This window comes from Musca vetustissima, unplaced genomic scaffold (assembly GCF_032173495.1).
Source record: "Musca vetustissima isolate MV318-11 ecotype Yass unplaced genomic scaffold, APGP_CSIRO_Mvet_v1 utg8130, whole genome shotgun sequence".
Taxonomy (NCBI): domain Eukaryota; kingdom Metazoa; phylum Arthropoda; class Insecta; order Diptera; family Muscidae; genus Musca; species Musca vetustissima.
Genome location: NW_026883078.1, coordinates 80,545 through 100,010, shown reverse-complemented (window position 1 = coordinate 100,010; position 19,466 = coordinate 80,545). Strand labels below are relative to the sequence as shown.

General features: G+C 34.0%; 2 protein-coding genes and 1 long non-coding RNA gene across 3 annotated transcripts; 1 reads left to right on the top strand and 2 right to left on the bottom strand.

Moving 5' to 3' along the window:
• Positions 1–8,558: 8,558 nt before the first annotated feature.
• Positions 8,559–9,031, bottom strand: LOC133329822 (uncharacterized). Its single transcript, XR_009754323.1, has 2 exons — positions 8,736–9,031; positions 8,559–8,696 (listed from the first exon to the last, which is right to left on the bottom strand). It is a non-coding gene; the product is annotated as an uncharacterized LOC133329822 (long non-coding RNA).
• A 4,778-nt stretch (positions 9,032–13,809) lies between these two features.
• On the top strand, positions 13,810–17,407 carry LOC133329817 (replication factor C subunit 1). Its single transcript, XM_061538280.1, has 9 exons — positions 13,810–13,818; positions 13,877–14,519; positions 14,634–14,746; positions 14,814–15,445; positions 15,508–15,641; positions 15,707–16,284; positions 16,341–16,492; positions 16,547–17,225; positions 17,300–17,407. Exons 1-9 carry the CDS (start codon positions 13,810–13,812, stop codon positions 17,405–17,407), a joined length of 3,048 nt encoding a protein of 1,015 aa, XP_061394264.1.
• Positions 17,408–17,584: 177 nt separating this feature from the next.
• Positions 17,585–18,885, bottom strand: LOC133329816 (queuine tRNA-ribosyltransferase catalytic subunit). The gene is made up of 2 exons (XM_061538279.1): positions 18,296–18,885; positions 17,585–18,237 (listed from the first exon to the last, which is right to left on the bottom strand). The coding sequence occupies exons 1-2, from the start codon at positions 18,882–18,884 to the stop codon at positions 17,585–17,587; spliced, it is 1,242 nt and encodes a 413-aa protein (XP_061394263.1). The 5' UTR covers position 18,885.
• Positions 18,886–19,466: the final 581 nt, after the last annotated feature.

The window sequence follows — 19,466 nt, the reverse complement described above, 5'->3', positions numbered from 1 at the left end:
AAGGGCAACTTTTTTTAGACTGACAACATGGTGTCAGTCTAAATAAGCAGCAATAAAAATTGAATATTCCCAAAAATATGAATTTTTTAATCGTATAATATAGAGAAAACAAAGTTCCTTTTTGAGAAAATATAAACCAAAAATTCTTTAAAAATTCAAAAAAATTTACTTAAAAATTAAATAAAAATTTACCTTCACTATTTTTGCAAAGATATCAGTAAGGCATTAAACCTTCCCCCTCTCACCCCATAGCACTTCACTTGGCATTATTGGCTTGTAATGTTATTTAATTAATGAAAGTAAATTAATTAAATGTGTCTGTAATTGTTTCATTAACCTTTTGTTTCAGCTCGTACCTACGCCCATAGATAAATATTCATAGTTGATTCCCAAACAGAATACGCTTCTCGAATACCTAATGAGTTTTCTCAGTTTGATTTGGAGCAAGGAGAGATAGCTAACAAAAACAGCAACAACTACAATAGAAGCCAAAGGCCATAGACATTGGGCCAACATAATACACAGTACATACATACTTACAAACATATTTGAATTGATGGTTCACTGGGTTTACGGTTGCCCTGGTTGGGTTAGGAAATGGATCGGTTGTTTGCTGGGTGGATGGGTGTCATTGTCTTTTAAATTGATTTTAATTGTCAGTATCACAAACAAAATAATTGGAACGTGGGAGCTTTGCACAAAGATATATTTTTTGTTCTTTTTTGCGGAAAGTAAAATAGAAGAAAAACAAATTCATTTTAAATAAAGATTTTAAATTTTGAAGAATTTTCATCCTAAGAAAATTTGAAAAGAAACAACTTATAAAAAATAAGGTGCTGTTTTGTATACTAACAATTAATATTTCAAACACATTACACAACAACAACAAATTCCTGGAACTATTGGTCATAATAATCAGCTGTTATTCTTTACCAACAATCCCTCTCTGTTGGCCCTTCCTATTCCTTACCATTGTGGGGGCAGTTTCAAAAGTGAAATGATAAATAACATAATTATTCTATTAGTACAACTATTCTCGGGGTTTTGAAGAGGTTCGATGTTATCTCTTGTGTGTGTGTGTGCATCTTTTATTAGTCATTAATTATAAGGATTAAGGAGAACGTTTATGTTATTTAACCAGCGGCCAATAAAAAAGGGTTACACCTTTCTGTCAACCATAAAAAATTAATGTTCATAATTCTTAAATAGGGTATTTGTTTACACAATGGGTATGTGAGAGTGGCTGTGTAATTTGTTTAGAAAATTTATTAAGGTTACAACAATACAATAATTGTAATTTTATTCTAATAAAAAAATGGGGTTAACATATTAAAAGACACCTTATTTGATTAGGATAATAGAAAAAACATGTGATAAGATCATCTCTATTATAGTATGGTAAAATTAAAATAAAATAGCCAAATAAAGGAACACTAAAGGCTCCATTTAAAAACAACAACAAAATCCCTGAATTTTTAAATAAAAATTATGTTTTATGTAATAAAAATTATCATTTTAATTCAACATACACCAATATTGACCATTATTGACCGTATTTAAGTGTTAGTACCATTTAGTTACTTTGTTACCTTATAGTACACATTTCCAAAATTACCTCCATGGCTCAACACAACTCACCAATTATCATCGCAACATACTAATTTTGGTACCATTTATTACCTTTTGCGCTCTTGTAGTCCTTATTTCCAAAACTAATTCCAAATTTCATGATTCGAGCTGTATAGGTTCACCCAAAACTTAATACTAACAAACGATTAAGTGCACATTAATACAAATCCAATATAAACCATATTTCCTAATTTCAACATTCCAGCACAATCATTCACCAAATTTATACCATTTAAGGGAACCGAGTTTGGTTCCCTTAAATTTCCAAAACTTCTTAGATAGCCCCATCCTACACCCCAACAGTGATCCTAAATTCAAATTTCAAGATTCCAGTTCTGTCGGCTCAAATCCACATTTGGTACCATTTAGTACACATTAGTGCAATCTTCCAAAAATTTCTTGCAACTCCCTATGAATTTTTCAAAACTACCTATATCATACATCCAATGAAAATTTTATTTCCCGATTTTAGGATTCAAATATCGATTTTTATTTAAATTGTGCCAAATTTAGTACACATTAGTATGCATTTCCAAAACTTCCTACATATCCCAATTCTACTAACCAAAAATGATCCTAACTCAAAATTTCAGGATCTCAGCACTATAAGTTCACCCAAAATTTAAATTGTACCAAAGTTAATACTAAATGGTACTAACTTTGGTACAATAAGTATAAATTTCCGAAACTACATCCATACACCAATTCTACACTTCAACAGTAATTTCTTAATTTTAGTGTTCTAGCTATATCGGTTCACCTAAATACACATTTACTACTTTTCGTGCATATAAGTAAAAATTTCCAAAACTACCTACATCTCGCTATACTACCCTCCGACGGTAATGTTGATTTAAAATTTCAGGATATTAACTCCATCCGTTTCTCCAAATTCAAATTGTACCAAATTAAGTACAGTTTAGTACTTTTCGTATACATACAATACACGCTTTGAAGACCGCATCCTTATATCGACCCTACTTCTATACCTTAATTCACATTCCAAATTTCAAGCTTATAGCTCTATCCGTTCACGTACTACGAAATTGTATCAAATTTAGTACATTTTAGTACTTTTTGGATACTTATAGCTCGAAAGTCCAAAAAAAAACCCTACATCTATTCAATACTTCATCAGTGACCCTCATTTTAAATTTATGAATTCTTGCTCTACCGATTCGTCAAATACAAAACCACATTTAGTGTTTTTTTGTAGTTTTCTTGCCGTTCTAGTGCGACACCTTTGCACCGAGAGTGACCCTCACCCAAAATTTCAAGTTTCTAGCTTCAGCCTTTTCGTCTGGGCTTTTTTGAATCATTAAGTCAGTCGATCACTTTACGTCTAATAGTCTTTGGCTAAAAAATGTTCCACTTATAATTCGAATAGTCCTTAAAACATATTCTGGAATTTTTCCACGCTTTGAGCGCAGATAGTCCTTGACAAAAAATTATTAAAAAAATTAAATAGTCCTTGGCTAAAAAATGTTCCACTTATAATTCGAATAGTCCTTAAAACATATTCTGGAATTTTTCCACGCTTTGAGCCCAGATAGTCCTTGACAAAAAATTATTAAAAAAATTAAAATTCATTTTCTGATAGTCCTTTAAAAAAGATGTTTCAACTCTCTAATGTCCGAAAAAATCACTGTTACAGCTTCTAATAGTTCTTGATAAAATGTTCTTCGAATTCCAGGCTTATTGATCCAGGCTGATAGCCCTTCAAAAATATACACTTATATCCTCGGAAATTACTTCATACGTGAACATTATTTTGGCAGCATATACTTTAAAAATATAATCTTGCGGAATATCCACAGTACAGGAGTCATATAATTTTCTTCTAAAACACTAAATTAGAAAATCAATACATTCATTTTCTTTTTTAAGGAATACAGTCTGGTCTCGAAGAAAAAAAATAGAGTCTGCGGACGTTTATGAACATACAAATATTCAGAGTAACATAGCTGGTCAGGTTCATTCTCCCATAAACCTGACACAGCAGGCTGTCAAGTTCAAGCAAAAAAGACTACACAATGACGACACAAACTGGCCAAAAGCAATAACTAATTTCTATGTCTTCTTTTGCTGCTGCTGGCGTTGCTGGTGATAGCCGTTTGTTTTGACCACCAACACCACCACAAGTGAATCAACAGAAAAAAATCCATCTTAAGTTTTCGGACTCTTGCTGTTGGTCAAGCCAAGGATATGGGTTAAGAATGTCCATAGTTTGTATTTGTACGAGTATGTCTGCATGGTATTAAAAATCATTACCAACCATCATAAGCCTCGGAAGAAAAAATAACACACACATACGTATATACTCGTATATAGGTATGTAAGTCGACAATTTTGTAGCATTTAAGTCCAAACATGTAAGACAATATGCATTTAAATGTCTTTTACGCCATAACTGAACCACCTAGTATGTTAGTATGCGTGTATGTGTCTGTCTGTGTGTGTGTACTTAAGAAAATCAAGCCAAAGGTGGAGACAATTTTGACCATCCTCTGGTAAATTAAAAACAACCAGAAAACATGAAGACAATACTTCTGATGGTGTTGGTAATTTACTCCAGACGTAAGTAATGACCACACAGACAACACCATCTCCATCTCCATAACCACAGACTTCAATGTTCTTGCCAGTATCCATCCTCGTTTCTGGCCGGCAACTGACCGACCAAATGTTACAAAAACAAAATGAAACAAAATCAATGAAGTTCATTTTACGTCTTCAAAAAATCTCCATTGCTGATTTTTTTAAGGAGGAACAATTTAAACAGTGTTTTATGGATAGAATCGTTTAACAATTCGATAGCATTTTAGAAGGACAGTTCAACTGAAAAAAAAACAGAGACCACATGAGCTATAAGCGTGGATTCGTATACCATTAATTGATTATATCAAATTTTTAATATTGTCATGTATGCCAGATCTAGAACCCATAAAGTATAAATATCAGAATATCAGAATGAAATTCTAGGTCGATGTTGAGCCATGTGTAGCCTGCCTCTTTACATCATTATAGAGATATATTAAAGACAGTTGTTTGAAATTCTGCACATATATTGTTTCAACTCCTAGGATGTTTGATATGAGTCAACTTTTTCCTACACAGAAAAAAAATAATTCGTATATTATATGAATAGTGTTCACAAAATGTGTGTATTTTATGACTGCAATTCATAAACCTTAAAATACTGGTTGATTATTATTATTTTTTGTTTTTTAAGGAATAAATTTTTTAAAGAGAGAGAGAGAGAGAGACAGAGAGAGATTGAAAATGAGCGCAAATAGTGGTAAAGTATGTGCAGTATGGAAAAATTTACTATGATTGAAATTATGAAAATACAAAAGCATTTTGGTGAGAATTTTCCAGAAAAAAGTTATTCATGAAGAATTCTTTATATTTGGTTGGAAAACCACAAGTGGCTATCGTTAGAGCACTACAGCATTTAAAAATGAGGTAAAGCCATTGAAATTCCAAAAAGCAGTTTGTAAACAAACAAAATGATCGTGTTTACTTGCCAAAGAGGTTAGCTGAAAATGGCCACCAAAATTCAATCGCCGGTCATGGTGATAGTGTGGGCCGCTATAACAGCCGATGGTCGCTCTTCGCTCGTATTAATCGACCATGTCATCAGAAAAAATGCCGATTATTATCGCGAAAATATGCTGGAGGGTGCATTAAAGCTTTTGACAAGCAACCATTTTGGCCGCAAATCTTGGACATTCCAACAGGAGTCAACACCATCGAACTCAGCACGCGCCACCCAAGAATGGTTACACAAAAAATCTCCGGATACCAATCCGTTGGACTATTGTGTCTCGAGTATTTTGGAAAGCAAGGTTGGCACTAAATATTCTCAGGCAAGCGCTTCGCCGGCAATGGGCCAAAATACGGCGGAGCAACATTCGGGTAGCGTGTGACAGTTTCATTGGCCGTTTGAAGGCCACAATTCGTACCAAAGGTGACTTTGTTGCAGTTTTTTTATCTCACCCTGTACATTTGTATATCTTGCCTAGACAATATTAAGTGTTCCTTCAAACGACGATTAAAAGATCCTTACAGATGACGACGAGTAAATTGAAGACGAGTAAATTCAACGAAAGATATTCGAGGAAGAAGCCCCCTTACAGACAGAATTGTGGAAGAACTAAATGTACTGTCTAGCTTCTACTCGATGCAGTTGTAACCGTTGAGATCACCACTGAATCGCTTTTAACCCAATGAAAGACTTCTCTTGTTATAGCCCTCATTAAATCGCAAAATTTTTATCGAATGAATATTCCCATTATTATATTTTCGTTTCATCTTAACACACAAAGGAGAACAATGAAAATACAAACTTTTCTTTGCTTTATTCCCCAACAAAATACAACAATATTCGTTATCGTTTTGTATCTTGTCATTTGGGTGAAATTGTTTACATGCAAATGTCACCGAAATTGTCATGTCATGCGCTTTCTGTTGGTTAGGTTTGGTGTGCTGGACTGGGCTGGATGGTTTTTCATTTTGATTCATGTCATTGTTAATTAAATGTCAAATTATGTTAATGTCATTATTATTATGTATAATTAATGTTGTTGCTGATATTTTTTGTATACTTTGTTTGTTGTTTGTTTATGTTGTTGCTGTCACATTAAATGAAATACATAACTGTAAGGTGATAGTGATTAGATCTTGGTTTTACTATTTTTTCTATATATTTTTTGTTTGAGCAGGGTTAGGAGTGACAACATCTAAGAGCACATCTAAGAAAAATATATCATCGATTTTTTGTGTGAACAAGAGTATCTGAGAATTCACCGTATGAAACGACTCAAGAAAAGAGAAGACAGAGAACAAACAATTGATATCTGTCTGTTCATTTCTTAAGAATATATGTGCAGACAGTTACTGTGGTTGAGCACCTTATAAAAAAAATAAATTTATAAAACAATATTTTTGACAATATAATTAGCCCGTCCTGCTGTATGCCCATGGTAAATGGCGACTGATACGTGTGTGGTACTAAAAATATGCACATATTTCTTTTTATGACAATAAAAAAACACAACGAAACTGATCTCGACTGATGTTGGGAATATTTTCATCATTTAACAATTTATGTTATGCCATAAATATAATCAGCTATTAAAAATACATATAAATATTTTGAATCTTTACTAAGGCATCCTAGATATTTATTACACATTCTTGCGATTTTAAATTCACAGATTTAATAAAATTCGGTATTTAGTGTCATTATAAAATTAAATACCAATTACAATAACACTTTGTAAAATTTAGACAAGTCATGAACAAAGGGTGTTTCCTTTAGAATTTATTGCAATGTATGCCGAAGATGAAAAGCGAATGTTTGAAATGTCGTTGGAAATTATGTTTTAATTAAAGGTGATTTATTCATAAATTAATTTAAAATATATATATATATATATATATATATCATTAAAAACACTAAATGTCGCCAAAAAGTCATTTGTAATTACCTGATTTTGTTATAACCATCCCCATTTTTTACGATCATGTTGACATATGTAAACGATTACCTTTAATTACACATCTAAACTCTTCTTTTATTAAATGGCGCCTAAAATTTAACGATTCAACCATATTTTTTATGGGATAATATTCAAAATTATGTACGCCACAAGTAATAACATGGGATCCACATACACGCACACACACACACCTACACAAATTGTCATTTGTTGCAAGATAATTTTCTTCTTATTGTTATTGCAATGATACGAAATAGTAAAAAAGTTTATGGGAATACATTTCAGTCCGGCAATTACAAGCACAATAGACTCCTCTGTTACCACAGTTAATAGCTGGCGCCAAATATTAAATAGTATTATTATGACTTGCAAATTTCCCTTAAATAACCATTATTTTCTATTATTAACATAATTAGTATTAGAAAACATAAAAGTTATGTTTATTAAATAGATATTTTAGATGGAAATTTTGTGTGATAGGCGGGATTAAATCGAAATGTCATAAAAGCCATAAGAAGTTGATTTTTTTAAATGTGCGGGATAGAATAACAAATATACATGCCAATATATGGTGAAAAAATAGTAAAATATACAAAAATAGTAGATTTTAGTACACATTAGAATATGTTCAAGATATTCGATTGGCTGTGGCAGGTCGTTCAACTAAAAAAGGTTTCTTGAAAGTATTCCATCTAAATGAGATATAGGGTGAGATAAAAAAACTGCAACAAAGTCAAACGCAATAATGTTTGCCTTTTTTTAATTTTATTGAATGAAAGCAAAAAATGTCGGAAATAGCATCAAATTTTAGAAGGCACGATTAACGGCCTTCAAACAGCCAATAAAGTCACACCCTGCCCGAAATGTATTTTGGCCCATTCCCTGCGAAGCTCTTGCTTGAGGTGATCAACATATTGGTATTTGTTAGTACCAACCTTGCTTTCCAAAATACTTCAGACACAATAGGCCACCGGATTGGTATCCAAAGATTTTGGTGGCCATTGTGCACTGAAAATGAATCGAGGAACCTCATTTTGTAACCATTCTTGGGTAGCGCGAGCTGAGTGCGATGGTGCTGAGTCCTGTTGGAATGTCCAAGGTTTTAATACACCTGAATATTTTCGCGATACTATTCGGCATTTATTCTGATGCCAACACGGTCGATTAATATGAGCGGAGAGCGACTATCGGCTGTTATGACGGCCCACACCATCACCAAATTTGCTCATGTGCACATTTTCAGCTAACATCTTTGGGAAGTAAACACGATCATTTTGTTTGTTTACAAACTGCTGGAAAACCAAATTCGGCAGTTCACCAATTTCGGCCAAGCGAAGCAACTCTTTAGCTCTTTTGAGTCTATTTTATTTCTGTTGCGGTGTAAGTTCTTGCACTTTTTGGAATTTCAATGGCTTTACCCCGATCTCAATATTTGCCGAATAGAATATTGCGATATGTTCAGCTCACGAGTCAGTTTTCGGCCACTGTGACGCGGGTTTCGATCAAGTCGTTTCTTTACTTTTCGAACCATTTCTGCTGATGTTGCTGTTTTCTTCCGTTCACCTCCTTGAAGTCAGGCTACGCTACCAGTATCACGATAACGAGCGATGGTACGAGACACAAAAGATTTATTCACCATTAAATGCTGGAGTGCTCTAACGATAGCGAGTTGTGGTTTTCCAGCCGAATATAAAGAAATTAGACTATGACGCTTGAATTCCATCGCGAATATTTTTTTCCTTTAAAATTCTCACCAAAATGCTTTTGTACGCTTGTAAACAATATAATAAGCTGTCTCTGGAATAATTTTAACAGCTGTCGGACGAGTGGCTTAGAAATGAAAGCAGTCTGAAGTTTGTTGCATTTTTTTCATCTCACCCTGTATGTCAAATAAATCCACATATCCGTTTTAATATTTTGAAGTTCCGTGCTTCTATAATCAATATATTAAGTCCTGAGAAAAATGTGGAGTTTAAATAAATGGAATTTTTCATTTTATTTGAAATTGATATATGAATAACATATTAAAAAGGGTTGCCATTATCAATTTCTCAAATAAGACTACCATCTATAATTGTGCCATGAGGGAAATCTTTACAAATATACATAATACCTTTTGATTCTTGTGTATAAGCCCTTTTTTAATTCTACCATTTGTAAAGACTCCTGTCAATTTTTTTTGCGGGAAAAAATTTTACCATCCAAATAGATTGATTAGAAATATATATCCTAATTTAATAAAGACATTCACAGTTTCATAGTTAAATAGATTTAGCGATTAGTTTGCATAACATTTTTTATGCAAAATTCCTCAATGTTTTTGGCATATTCAAAATATTTCATTTGTTTTCCTATAGGTATTAATCGCATACAATATTATTTACATTTTTGTGTAAACCCTTTATTAAAAGTTCATGACATTTAAGCATGTAATCGGTTTTTTTAACAAAATTCCTATTACACTAAGCTCCCTTTTTAACTTTCACACCAAAATATGCAAACTCAAATGATTCTAAATCTCATTTGCCTTGAAATGTGATTGTTTCTGTTCTATTGCATTTTGACTTCCCAAAAATATCCTTTTGTTGTTGCTGTTTGATTTCTCCAAAGAGCTCATAAATACGAAAGTCAAATATTTGCAATTTCCCTTCTCGTTTTGGCTGTCGTTGTTGTTGTGTCATGGCTTGTTTACCATGGGAATATAAACATGTGGTTGATAATGTTGTTGCTACTGCTGCTGCTGCAGCAAAGCAACCCCCTTTTCTGTGATATTTATTTGGATTCACTCGTTACTCAAGCCTTGATCCCCAGAGATAGTGGAATCGAAAATTGTGTTTCATTATTTTCTGTTGTTTGTTTGTCGCTTTGATTGTGTCAACAATCTGGCTAATGAGTCTTAAATAGATTTTTATTTTTATGGGATTTTGGGCGGTGTGCGGCCGGGTTGGGCAGCCGTATCGCTCTGATGGTGTAACGAATTGCATAAATATTGCATGAAAGTGTTGCAATGTGTGATTTAATAATCCCTGGCAAGTGTACACGTGTTACAAAGTCAAAATGTTATGGCCGGACCATAATTGGAAAGGTTGACACCAAAAGGGACGATTATAATCAAACGATGGGAAAAATCTATAATATTCATTAATTTTTTATGCGAATATATAAGCAAAAGAAATTTAATGGCCACAAAAGGATTATTTAAATGTAAGAAAAGAATATTGTTTTTTTTTTAACCTCTCTGCAGAAAACAACGTTTCTGTGCAGCTTTTGAAATCATATGTATAAAAATTATATAAAATATTTAATTATCATTATTGTCATTTATTTTTATAATTTTATTTTTTATTATTTATTATATTATATTATATTATATTATGGTTGTATGCTACATTTAATGCTAACAAAAATTAAAAATATTAATTAAAATGTGCATGAGGAGGGATGTTGGACTACTAAAAATAAAATATTACTACACAAAATATAAGTAATAAAAATATAATATATATGATTAATTTGATAATGATTACTCAAGGATCAAGTGGATCCCACAGATCCCACAGATATAGAAATAAAAAATAGTTTGAAATTAAACCTAATTAAGAGTATTTATATTAAATTGAAAATTAGGTATTTGTTTAAATCCTATTTGTTGATTATGCGACCAATCTTATTTGACATGTAGATTTCACTATCAAAATAATTTAATTAAATATCTACGATCTAAACTAAATTCTCCCGAAAAAAACAAAAACTTGGTAATAAATTAAATGCTTGGTTAATGCCACTGGCATGTTTACATTAGAAATAGGACAGAAGTGTCACATTTATGTCAAACACCACATTAACATATATACACATTGAATTAATTAAACATGCTAAGCCCATACAATTGTGTTTTTTTTTATTTTTGAAGACGCATTTTTCTGGGAAACTAATAATAACAACATTAGACATAAATTAAAATAAGCAAAACACATCACAACAAATGTCCTATATAAGATTAATTCAATACATATTTTTTTTACATATATACACGTTAGGTCAATTTGGGGACCATTTTTAGCAAAAAATAATATGTTACCCAACATTGGAAGGAATACATAGTCCATTTAAAAATCTCTTAATATTCCCCAATAATAAATGAGTGAACAACACATTATAAAATTCATACAATGTGTAAAAAAATACTAGAAAAAAGTTAGCATAAAAACATTTCTTTCGTCCTTACATAAGGGTTACGTTTTATACAGCGTCTATCTACTACAGCTCTACTCGAGAAAAATACAAAAATCACCACCTCACCACCCTTCGACGACTAATCCCACATTAAATCATCATGAACGATATTTATGTTTGGTTGTGTGCTACGTAAAAAACAACAACAAATCAAATATTCCAATAATCCTTGCAAGAAAGAAAGAAAAAAGGATAACAACAAACAAGTGCATATGTTTCTACTTGTAATGCCAAAGAATGGGGGAGGAACGATTTTAATACTCGTCGATTGGGTGATAAAATATTCTTCTATGGTGGTGACTCGGTATTATAAGGACGGGTGGTAGAGATAGCCAAGCTGAAAGTCAAAGTTGTAATGATTTAATAAAATGTCACTGTGTTGATGTTAATAATGATCGATGTTGTTACAGAACCGCATACAAATTAGATTTTAAATTCGAAAATCATGAAAATTGGAATTAATTGCGAAATAAAAGAGTTTTATGGAGTTTTAGAGTTGACATTGTTTTCCTAATATGGCAATTTTTCACTGTAGTGGAAATTTGTTACATTAAATTGGGGGGCGAGATTCAAAACAATCTATCACAGCTTAGATATTTAATAAAAGTCAGCTAATTTTGATGTCAACAAAATTTTACAAATCGGATTATCTGGGAAAAAAAACCCAAATCATGAATATTCACTAACAGATGTTCAGAAAATTGTGTCAATTAAATGTTACACGTTTTAATGCGATCCCATATATCGACGCCTCCGAACCATTGTATGCTAAGTCAACTTAGCATGTTTTAAAGTTCTTTACGTTTATAGATACTACTGTCCTTAATTTAAATTCACTGGAATTTTGGTAATCATCGGCCAATCCAAACCAAAGTTATAAGCAAAAATGTACTTATCATGGCACATAAGATTACAGAAACTTCCATACTTTGAAAGCTTCTACTGAAAAACTCACTTTTCAGACTTAGCATACTATGGTTCGGATGCGTCGATAGATAAGTCGATTTTAATTGGAATTAAAAAATTAACCATAACATGCGTAAAAAATCTTCAATTTTTACAACTTCGATATAAAATATTAAAAAACCAAAAGTTGTTGTAGTAATTTAAAACAAATTTAATTAAAAAAAAATAATTTATAAAAACTAATTACATTTTTATAATATATGTACAACATTTAAGTTAACTGAAATAATACTGTTTAAAAACACTAAAAATTATTTTTTGAGTAATACTACTGTAATTCCGGTTATAAAAATTTAAAAACTTTAATATTAACCATTCCATTATTATTCTCTTATCTGACCGACAAGTCATTCAACAATTCTTAAAATCGAAAAATCATTAAGAAATCACCGCCAAAGAAACGAAAGAGACACAGCGACGACGTATTATATGAGTAGCTACACAGATTACAAACATACATGCATAGACACACACACACACTATAGTGATTAAATGATTGATTAAAGTATTTTAGTTGAACTCTATTGTTCTACGATTTATAAATTTGTACGCATTAAAAAGCGTTATATTCTTCATTTGCAGCCAATGAGACGTCAGCTAATCGACGGATGAGTACATCGGAATTTCTTTTGACTTTCACATCCGAATAATATAAAATTAAACGCCATACTGGATGGGACGTTAATTTTCGGATTTTGTTGTTTCTATTTCTCTTTTCATTGCCGCCGATATGGAAAAACTTTAAAATAATCGCAATCGAAACAACTTGTGTGTCCATGGAAAAGTGTGAAATAATTTTAACATTAATCAAAAATTGATCTATCGAAGACTGATAGACATAATGTCTGGCCCATGAAATCAAATACAAACGGAATTAAAATTAATTAATTTCGTAACTTACCAAAATTTGATACATATCTTAACCTATTATCTATCAAATTTTGGCGAAGTCTCAATGATGTTTGCTTATAAATACATTTCTGAGAATTTATTTTTTATATATATTTTCCAATTAATTAAGGGATACTCTTTCTCCCGCTCAATCACTTTTAATAATCATCTAAAATTTAAATTAATAAATCAAATGAAAAACGAGTATAAGGACATCTGTACGTGATTTTATAAACATAGTCAAGCCACTAGCCTCTGTACTGCTTGTTTACGTTATTATCACACAGAAGTTAAGGACAACTGCATTACCTCATTCGCAGTTTTCCTATGTTCGTCTTCCTTACTATTCTTTTTGTCCGATTTTCGACCTTGAGATCCCTATAAATTGATTAGAGTTTTGTTTTGATTCCTAATAACAACTGGAACGTTTTTTATTTAGTGGTCCTCAAACAGATGGAACGTTTTTATTTGTAATCGGTAAAAAAGCGCGCAAAGGAAGGCTTCACACACTCATCAAAAAATCATTGGAGGATTCAAAGAAGAAGAACAAAATTGGCAAAATCTGAAAAATCAATAGAAAACAATGCAGCCGGTGAGATTTTTGACGTTTTTTTTTATCAAATTCAGCTATTAATTCACTCTTTTCGCAGACTATTGCTTCTTTTTTCCAAAAATCCTCGTCGAATAATGCAAGCAAGCCAAAAGAAGATGAGCCAAAGAAACGGAAAGCTCGAGTTATATCCAGCGACGAGGACGATGAAGTTGTACCGGCATCCCCACATGTTTCCAAAACAAAGCACAGCAAAAAAGCCAAAACCGAAAGTAATGGCTCGGGCACATCCAAATCATCTCCCACATCGCCAAAGAAATTAAAATTGGACAAACTGAAAACCAAGTCTCCCAAAAAAGATGCCGCAGTAAAGCCGGTTGATCCAATGTCTTTGTTTGGTGGGGAGACAAAGCGCATTGAAGCTAAGAAGCCACCCAAGCCCAAGGATAAGGCTTTACAAGAACTTGAGGATGATGACATTGATAAGAGTTTAATGGAAATCGATTTGGAGGAAAGTGTTTTGGAAACAACAAAGGACAAAGAGGTTGATATCTCTAAAAAGGAAAAGAAAGAAAAGTCCGAAGAAGAAAAAAACACACCCACTAATCAGAAAATAAAAGAAGAAAAACGAACACCCAACAGCGAGAAAATTAAAGAAGAAAAAGCCACACCAACTAATGTCAAAGTCAAAGAAGAAAAAACACCAAGAAGTAAAAAACATTCCCCGGGTGATCAAGATGAGGGTGAAAAACCAAAATCAGCAAGAAAATCCAAGGCAGATTTAGATTCCAGTGAGACAGAAATTAATTATATAGTGAAAAATAAACTCCATTATTTTCATATGTAACGTTTTTTAGGCATTTTAACCGATGAAGAACGTCATGAACGCAAGCGCATGACTGCGATTTTGTATCAAAAATATAAAAATCGTTCATCTGTCCTCAATCCTGGATGTAAAGAAGTTCCCAAGGTAAATGAGAAACTTGCTTTGATTTGCCTATGAATCATTAAATTGTTTCCAATGCTCATACACACAGGGTAAACCAAATTGTTTGGCTGGATTGACGTTCCTAGTAACCGGCGTATTGGAATCGCTGGAACGAGATGAAGCATGTTCTATTATAAAAGAGTATGGGGGCAAAGTTATGACCACTGTGGGTAAACGATTAAACTATCTCATAGCCGGCGAAGATTCTGGTCCCAAGAAGCTAGCCCAGGCCGAAGAGTTTAATGTAAAAATTATAACGGAAGATGATTTCCTTAACCTAATAAGAGAAAAATCGGGCATTAAAGTAGAAAATTGTGTTAAGGAAGAAGAGGAAAAGCCCACTACTAGCCCCAAGAAGAAGGAGGACATTAAAATCAAAAAAGAAAAGGAAAGTACTCCTCCAGAAAAGAAAAACAAAATGGATGAAATCAAAATTAAGAAAGAGAAATTAGACTCACCGCCTGAGAAAAAGCCAAAAATAGAAGAATTAAATAACAACTTATCAGAAAATAAAATCAAGAAGGAACTTAAGGAGGACTCGCAGGCAAAGCAGTCAATCAAAGAGGAATTCCCCAGACCTCCACCTGTAACAGAGGATATGATGGCTTGGGTGGACAAATATAAACCAACATCCGTTAAAGACATCATTGGTCAACAGGGTCCGGCCAGTAATGTGGCTAAGTAAGAATTGTCTTCCTAGCGGTATTATAATATATAAATAATTCAATATATCTTATCATTAGGCTTACAAACTGGCTTTCGAAATGGTACATCAATCACGACGGAAAAAAGAAATTACAAAAGCCCAATCCTTGGGCTAAAAACGATGATGGTAGTTTTTATAAAGCGGCTTTGCTTTCCGGACCACCTGGAATAGGTAATGCTTAAACTCATTCAGTAAGTTAGAAACTGAGATTTACTTTAAATGCATCACTTCTTCAGGGAAAACTACGACTGCAACATTGGTATGCAAAGAACTGGGCTTTGACACGGTGGAATTTAATGCTTCGGATACCCGAAGCAAACGACTGCTGAAGGAAGAAGTGTCCGAATTACTTTCGAATAAATCTCTTTATGGCTACTTCCATGGCAATGCACAGGCGGTTACCAAGAAACATGTTCTCATTATGGACGAAGTTGATGGTATGGCTGGCAACGAGGATCGCGGAGGTATTCAGGAATTAATTGGACTCATTAAGGAGTCATCGGTTCCCATAATTTGTATGTGTAATGATCGCAACCATCAAAAGATGCGATCACTTGTTAACTATTGCTATGATCTGCGTTTCAATCGACCACAATTGAAACAAATTAAAGGTCGAATATTAAGTATTTGTGCCAAGGAGAATATTAAACTTGACTCCACAAAATTGGATGAGATTATATCGGCCACTAATAATGATATCCGACAGTCTATTAACCACATTTCATTGCTTAGTGCGGGCAAGGAATTAAACTTGACTTCGGATAATAAGTTGTCCAAAGAGGATGAGAAAACGGCCCAAAAGGATTTGAAAATGGTAATTTGATTAACATACCGTTTCTATACGGACAATTTATTTATTTCAATTTTTAGGGACCGTGGGATGTTGTACGTAAAGTATTTTCGGCGGATGAGCATAAAAACATGACATTTTACGATAAATGTGATCTCTTCTTCCACGACTACAGTCTCGCCCCTCTGTTTGTTCAACAGAATTATTTGATAGTTAGTCCAGCCGGACCGAAGTAAGTTTACTAATACGCGTTAATATTTTCATAACTAAGAAAGTAATCTTACAGATCGGAAGTCATACGCAAAGTTGCCAACACAGCAGACTCCTTGAGTTTGGGTGACCTGGTAGATAAAAAGATTCGTTCCAATTCTGCTTGGGCATTGTTGCCTACACAAGCTATTTTCAGTTCAGTTATGCCAGGAGAATATATGAGTGGACATTTTGCAGGTCAAATAAATTTTCCCGGCTGGCTGGGAAAAAATTCACGTTCTACCAAGCGCAGTCGTTTGGCCCAGGAAATTCATGATCATACACGTGTAAAAACCTCGGGATCGCGCCTTTCCATTCGATTAGATTATGCACCATTTTTATTGAATAAGATAGTGAAGCCTTTGGTCGATAAAGGCGCAGATGGTGTGGAAGAATCTCTGGAAACTTTAAAGGAATATCATTTGCTCCGAGAAGATATTGAAAGTTTAATCGAACTTACGACCTGGCCGGGTAAAAAGAGTCCAATGGATGCTGTAGATGGCAAGGTAAAAGCTGCGCTCACGAGGGCTTACAATAAAGAAGTTATGGCCTACTCGTATTCAGCAACAGCTGGTGTAAAGAAGAAGCGTGCTGAGGCATCAGATGATTTTGATGCTTTGGGCGGTGGAATGGAAGAAGGTGAAGAAGGAACAACCAATGTCGTCGAATCCGAAGATGAGAATGATGATAATTTGGAAAATGATGGATTAATAAAGGTTGGTATTGAAATCAGCAGGCTAGTATTATACGTGGCTGTTACTAATTTGACATTTTATTTACTTTAAAATAGGCTAAAAAGAAAACAGCAGTATCTACAAAGGCTTCCACGTCAAAAGCATCGACATCTAAGAAAACAACTGCTGCAAAACCAAAGGCAGCAGCCAAATCAAAGAAATAATTTATTTTGCAACTGCATGTTTGAATATTGTTAAATGTTTGTGATTATTTGTCATTGAAATAAATTTATGTACATTTAAATACTTAAGAAAATCTCTTAAATATGTGAATGTTATTCGGTGGTGTGGTTGGTAATTTATGTGGGTTGGCTAAACATATTGTCACTGGTGTCGGATCATTATTGGGACTCGGAAACCCTTTTTGGTGTCTTGTCTTCGATATGTTTGGCGTCATCTGGCAATTGTATATTAACAGCATCCAAAGCTTCTCGTATCCATTTTGGTATAGGTTCGTCCACAAAATGTTTACTCATGAAATCTTTCACAAATGCCGGGAACTGGTCTTGTTCAATAGCTTTGCGCATTGACCGCATTAAACGCAGTTGGAAAGCTATATTGTGTACACTTAAAAGACTGCACGATACACTTTCTATTGTCACAACATGATGGAGATATGATCTAGTATAGAGTTTGCATGTACTACATTCACAGTCTTCATCAATTGGTCTCATATCCAGGGCATATTTCTTATTCTTCAAATTCAATTGTCCCTCCATGACCAACGCGCTACCAAATCGTGCTGTTCTGGTGGGGAAAACACAGTCAAACATATCTATGCCCAGGGCTACGCATACAACCAAATCTGCTGCAAAGCCTACTCCCATCAAATAACGAGGTTTATCCTTCGGCAGCAGATCTGTGCATGTGTGAACTGTTCGCCAAAATTCGTCTTTACTTTCTCCTCCACTCAAACCACCAACTGCATAACCTCTTACCTTTCTTTCCATGAGGCCGCTTACGCACTTCTTGCGAAGTTCCGGATCTAAACCACCTATAACATGGAAGATTAGTTTAAGATATATTTGACAAAACACATTTTTTTATCTTGCCTTGGACTATGGGAAATAAGCTCTGATCATCATCGCGGGCATGAGCTTTTATGCATCTGTCTACCCATCTGATGGTGCGATGCATGGCCTCCTCAACCCTTGGACCTGTTGTAGTTGTTTTCACAACATCATCCAACTGCATCATAATATCAGCACCAATAGCATTTTGTATTTCAATGGAATGTTCCGGAGTCAACATGCATTCGGAATTATCAAAGGGTGATCGAAAATTAACGCCTTCTTCAGTGATTTCAGCCAATTGCAGTAGCGATACCATTTGAAAGCCACCGGAATCGGTTAAAATGGCCCTAGGCCAGCTCATAAATTTGTGCAAACCACCAGCTTTTTTAAGTACATCAATGCCAGGTCTCATGCCCAAATGATAGGTATTGGACAAAAGAATTTGACAATTCAAATCAATTAGCTGATCTGGAAGAACACCTTTCATGGTGCCTTGTGTTCCAACTGGCATAAAAACAGGAGTATTGACTTCGCTGTGCCTCACAACCATTATTCCTGCCCTGGCTTTTGAAGCAGAACATTCTGCAATAACTTTATACGTAAGCGGAGGAACTTTATTCGCAGCCATGACGAGTTTTTAATACAGATTTTTTTCTATTTAAGGTTCCTCCCGGTGCTATCGGTGCTATGGACCCTCGCTATCTTCGTCACGACAAGATTGGCATGGTACCCAAAGAGATTATGATTACTCGGTATTCAATGTCATCATGGCTATAATAACAAATGAGTTGGCAGCACTATGGGATTGACATTTGAGATCGAGTGGCACATCGGCACCAGGCCGATGAACGTTTATTTATCGGCGGCTCAGACAAATAACAACAATTACAAACAGGAACAGCTGTGTTTAGGTACTCGGTTCGTTTGTTTTCACCTCGTTCGTAAACACGCGAGTCGTCCTCATCTCGTTTGCTTTCAACTTCATTCGCCAGGTTGATTTTCGTCTCGTTTGCTTTCATCTCAGTTTACAGGGTTGCAATTGGCTGTAACTCGTAATCTTCTCTTCTGGGGGCTTACTGGCTGGACTGGAATCACACACCACACAGAGGGAGAAAGAAAAGAAAGTTTAGTTCTGTAATTACCTTACCTTTCATACCTTTCGTAATATCGTCGTCAATATAAACAAATTGAATACAAGCAATATACAAGA